At 40.9% G+C, this 5,760-nt stretch overlaps 1 protein-coding gene across 1 annotated transcript; it reads left to right on the forward strand.

The window, feature by feature from the left end:
- Window positions 1–470: 470 nt before the first annotated feature.
- On the forward strand, window positions 471–3,273 carry LOC311116477 (olfactory receptor 8G17-like; the record flags this gene model as incomplete). The annotated part of the gene is made up of 6 exons (XM_084191557.1): window positions 471–617; window positions 940–992; window positions 1,130–1,351; window positions 1,819–1,935; window positions 2,340–2,537; window positions 3,018–3,273. The coding sequence occupies 6 exons, from the start codon at window positions 471–473 to the stop codon at window positions 3,271–3,273; spliced, it is 993 nt and encodes a 330-aa protein (XP_084047683.1).
- Window positions 3,274–5,760: the final 2,487 nt, after the last annotated feature.

The following is a 5,760-nucleotide window of genomic DNA, read 5'->3' on the forward strand; positions in this document are numbered from 1 at the left end:
AGAGTACATAAGCCTGTTCAACCTGCCCAGGTACTCACAGTAGACGTGGGCTGTCAGGTCCACCATATCACCTGAGGAGGTGGGTTCAACTGTACATCACGTTACATGATAAACAGTGGCTTTAGTAGTTGATGGTGTTGATGGAGTTGTTGACATTCTGGTATTTAGTTTGATGTCTGAAGTGAGTGGTTTAACCCTTTTTTAGCAGCTGGTATCGAATGCGTTAACATTTAATAAAGTAAAAAAACAATTTAAATATAAAATGCATTTATTTTATTTATTTTTAATTTACGTTTTTGATTAACTTGGATAATTCTCTTTGCACTAACGATGCTTCAATGATGCTTGTGTCAACAGGTGAATTAATACACAGTTATGAATGTCTTTATTTTTATAATAATGTATTAATTGATAATGTATTTCCCCAGATTACTACCAGCCAGAGGGAACCGTTACCACCACCAGTCAGGATGAGTTCCCTGACCTCTGACCCTAACCAGACAGAGAACATCAACACCATCATCCGACCCCCTTACTTCTTCATCAGTGGTTTCATAGCCATCCCCCACATGAAGTACTACTACGTCTTCCTCTGTTTTGTATACATCATCTCTCTGGTTAGTCCATAGCTCTGGTCCAGGGTGTTACTAACTAGCTCTGGTCCAGGGTGTTACTAACTAGCTCTGGTCCAGGGTGTTACTAACTAGCTCTGGTCCAGGGTGTTACATGCGGCCAGCATCAGCTAGTTGGTCCAGTTGATAAAACTCAAAAGTTGTTCACTTTCCTATAGAAGTAAAACTTAAGAAAACCTAATACACATTTCAGCTGAACTATGTTGGGGCCTATAGCACAACCCATAGTCACTGGCCTAATGCATGTACCTGTATTTCCATTTTGGTTCATTTCTGCTGTGTGTCTGTGTGTGTGTATTGGGTCTAGGTGAGCAACGCCTTCGTCATGACTGGCATCTACGTGGACCGTAGTCTCCACAGGTAATCAGACCTCTTTTATCTCATTAACATAATACAGTATAATACTTCCTTCATAGACACGTCCTACTCCCCAATCTCCTTTACATGACATTTATATTAATATTATTAGATATTTATGTTATGATCTTACCTTACAGCCCCAAGTACATTGCTGTGTTCAACCTGGCCTTCACAGACTTGTGTGAGAGCACGGCCCTGGTCCCCAAACTGCTGGATATGTTCCTGTTCAGCAGACAGCTCATCTCCTACGACCAGTGCCTCACTAGCCTCTTCTTCATCTTCCTCTTCCTCACCATGCAGTCCTTCAACCTCACCATCCTCTCCTATGACAGGCTGGTGGCCATCTGCTGCCCACTCAGGTCTCAGATAAGAAATCAAATCATTGACTAAATTAAAATTCAAAAAGCCTACATTATGTGACCCTTATGGGATAAATAAAGTATTTTTAATTGAATGACTTGATTTATTTGACAATTTATTCAAAATTATTTTGTAAATGTATTAAATAAAAAATATGTTCTAACACACCATATGTATCCATATGGATACACTGTATTTAAAATATATAGAAGGATATAGTTACCTGGCAGCGGAGACACCTTGATCCCAGAGGTTTACCCAGGGTGAGGCTTGGCCATTGCACTCGGGCCGTGCTGACTCCTGCAAGTTCCCCAAATGTGGGAATCTCGACTGAATAATTATGAAACCATTGAGGATAATAACACGATAAAGTTGAACAGATGATTATTTCCCACAGAGATCCTATTAAATTACTAGAGGGGCTATGTCATCAACCCTCAAAGTTCCATTCTAGTGTTCTTTCCAGGTACCACATGATGGTGACTCACAGGTCCATGCTCCGGCTGACTGGGGCTGCCTGGACGTTTGCTGTGTTGATGGTGTTGATCTCTGTGGGCCTCATCACCCGCCTCTCTTTCTGTAGGTTAGTATGTACCATGTTGTAGTGCAATGACTCTACAGCAAAGCATAGCTTCTGTGAATATAGCTTAATCTGATAAATCAAATCAAACTTTAGTTCAAGTGAATTTAAAATTGCAAAACACTTCACAGTAGACCAATCAAATAAAGGAGATAAAAATAAGAATGTGATGTTGTTGTTGTCATCTGTCAGGTTGTTGTAAAGGTTAACTTTAAATGATGTCTTTGACTCAGTGCTGTAAAAAAAAAAATTTTACTCAGTTCCTCTTGAATGTGAGACTAATTCCAACAGATAAGGAGGTGAACCTGTAGCCGAAAGGTCACGGGTTTGTAACCCTGGAGAAAACATGAGCAGAAGACACATTTCTGTTGTTCGCTCTAATATCTGTATAATGTATTGTATTGTAGGTCTCTGGTGATCAACAGCTACTTCTGTGACCACGGTCCCCTGTTCTATCTGGCAGCCCCCTGTTCTGATGTGTTACCTAACCTGATGATGGCGTATATCAATCCCTGTATAGCCCTCTATCTCCCCATGGTCTTCATCATATCATCCTACATCTGTATCACACACGCCCTGTTCACCATCACATTGCCCCAGGACAGGTGAGAAGTAATCCTGATTGGTATCAGTAAGTCAAGTCAAGACATTAAGTAGCCTTGTCCAAGCCAGAACGGCCTATATACTGATTGGTGTGAGGTCTCAGAAATATGTTGTTAGAGTGATGGACTTGTTAGAGTGATAAATGCTGGGAAATATTGAGAATACAATTAAACTTACTGGATAGATGATCACATACGGGCGGCAGGTAGCTTAGTGGGTAAGAGCGTTGTGCCAGTAACCGAAAGGTCGCTGGTTCTAATCCCCGAGCCGACTAGGTGAAAAATCTGTCGATGTGCCCTTGAGCAAGGCACTTAACCCTAATTGCTCCTGTAAGTCGCTCTGGATAAGAGCGTCTGCTAAATGACTAAAAATGTAAATGTAAATGTAATACTGTACTGGTACACATTCTCTCCCTCTCCACCTCTCTCTCTCTCTCTCTCTCTCTCTCTCTCTCTCTCTCTCTCTCTCTCTCCCCCTCTCAGACTCAGAGCCATTAAGACATGCAGCTCACACCTAATACTGGTTGCCATATTCTACTTGCCTGTTATTTTAACATACCTCCTCCAATCCTTCATACCAACCAACGCCCGGATCATCAACCTCTCCCTGACCTCGGTACTGCCACCCATGCTCAATCCCATCATATACGTTCTGAAGACGGAGGAGTTTAAGGTATCGGCCAAGAAGCTGCTCAGAAGAGGGGCCCAGAGAGCTGTGGCGCCGGTGAAATTAACATGAAGTACTTGAATTATTTTTCTTCAAAATAAAATATTTATATTATGTCTATAAGCCTTTATAGCCATTAAGAAATAACAAATATCAGTGTGACATCATGATTTAATGTATTTATTTAATTTATATTTAGATATTCTTATATTTAGAACAGTGGCGGACCATGCCATTTAAGATGAGGGAGGATGATTATTTATTTATGAGCATGGCCTTATTTCTATTACAGTGTACAGGATGACTGCCATTCATATTCCATTTACCCAGATCAAAGTAACAGCAATAGGTTTAGGCTACTACATGATACTCAAATATTTCCTATACCCATCATGAGGTTGCTACAACCTAGCCTACGAATGAAAGTTTACAACGCAGGTGCACAGGTCGAGAGAACATGTTGAGTAATCAGTGGTTGAGAGAACATTTTGAGTAATCAAGGTGACCAACAGTGACACATTCAATACCGTCTTGCACACTCTTGCCTGCATCTAGCTGATCTAGGGTGTAATCATTAGTCCAACAGTTGCAAACGAGAGTTTCTATTGGACAAATTCAGGTATGTTTATCCCCGTTTCGTTCCGTTTGCTTCCGTTTAAGAAATGTTTTTCAACAGAATCGGCGGAATGAATACACCCCTAATCACACGCAAACACAGTTCACTTTCATAGCAGCCACATACAAACAGCATGATCACTTTGCTCGTTGTAGAATTCGAGCACACACAGCCTACATCGTTGTCACCATATTAGCTAATGTTATAGTCAAGATAGCTACTAGATCTAACCCGTTAGTGAACCTGCTACAATCATGCAGTACAGTGTACAGTCAGCAGGCAGTTTAGCAGTTACACCAGTGGGCCCCGGTGGCAATAAATTAATAAAACCAAAGCCTTACCTTGACTTGGAAGAGTTCCAGTGTTGGATAGCCACTGCCAGCTAGCTAACATAGCATACCTCTAGGTTTGGTATTGAAGTCAATGTACCCAGAGGTGGACGGAAACTAGCTGTCTTGCGGCTACACCATGGCGCTACCCTACAGAGAGCTGCTGTAGACATTCATTGCAAAACAGCGTGTTTTAATCAATTATTTGGAACGTGAAGTTTTATCTAAAAAGGAGGATGGTCCTCCCCTTTCCCCTTCTGAGGAGCCTCCACTGATTTAGAAGTACTTGAAGTGTCGAGTTTATTGATATCTCTCTTTTGCTATCTCGGTTGCTATCTCTACTTGACTTTTTGTTTGTTTTTTGTTTGGAAGAATGCTATGTGTAGCTAGTGGAGTCAATGGAATGGCATCAAACACATCAAAGCCGTGGTTTCCATTGACTCCATTCCAGACGTTATTATGAGCCGTCCACTGGTGTAGCTACAGTCAATGAGTGTATTGTTGCTTCACTTAATTAAGTGAAGTGGTATGAGAAAATGTTTTTGTAAAATATGTACATTATGTCTATATGTGTTTAAAGAGCTTCTGTTTTTCTGCTCGTTAAGAAGAACGAGATTTGAGTCTGGAGGATTTGATGTGGGTGTGTCGCTTTATCGTATCGAACATGTTAACAACTTCATCATCATCAAGCTGTCAAACTATTGTAAATAAAGCAGAAGCTGCTACACACTGTTTATCAGTCCCCAAAATCACTAGCTAGCTAAGTTCCATCTCTGTGTTTGTCAATAACGCTAGCTAGTACAAGTAGCTAGAACAATGGATTCACTTTTTTCAATGCTAGTTAAGGATACTATAGTTATCACGTTTCTCACTGGATTTATTAACTACAAAAGTGCCACTCTGCACACACAAGCTAGTTCTGATCCGACGTTAGTTAAGCAAACTCTGAAAGTTCAAAGACGTTCAAAGTTCCTTCATAGAAGCCGCTCCTCCGTAGGTATAATTCTGTGGGCCTAATTCAGATAATGCGTATCATACTAACAAGATGCCCAGAGCTACATGTACCCATCGTCTTCATGCCCAGCGCTCTCCTCACCCTTAACATTTCAGTCTACACTTTCCTGTCCATTGCATGTACACAGCTTAGCCCGTTCCATAGCAAGCTGCTCTATCTATTGGTGAAGTAATTTAATGTCGAGCTAAATGTAAAAAATAAATAAATATTGATTTCAGAGGTTTAAAAACGGAACAAAAGAATTGAATGATTGGAAAATAATTTAGGTTCCAACCCTTGGTGGTGACATGTGTCCTTCGGTGCCGTTTTGTTTTTACAACTTTCTCACTATCTATTACCAGAGTGTATCAGTCTGGCAGTGTTTCATCAGGAATCATATTACTAAACAGTCTAGCGGCGGGACCAAAGATGCTCGCGAAGGGGTTTAGAATTTTGGAATATTGACAAGTGGCAGTTGGGATGAAAGCACCCATCGTCTCAATTCTCATTTTGCCCAAAACAGGCAGACTGGAGTGATCACTATCAAACACATCGGCAAGTGGCCACTCCATAAATGGCCTAGGTGCCAAGTGTTCTTTCAACATAGCATTGGTATTGTG

This window comes from Coregonus lavaretus (assembly GCF_964263955.1).
Source record: "Coregonus lavaretus genome assembly, contig: HAP1_SCAFFOLD_266, whole genome shotgun sequence".
In the NCBI taxonomy this organism is placed as follows: Eukaryota; Metazoa; Chordata; class Actinopteri; order Salmoniformes; family Salmonidae; genus Coregonus; species Coregonus lavaretus.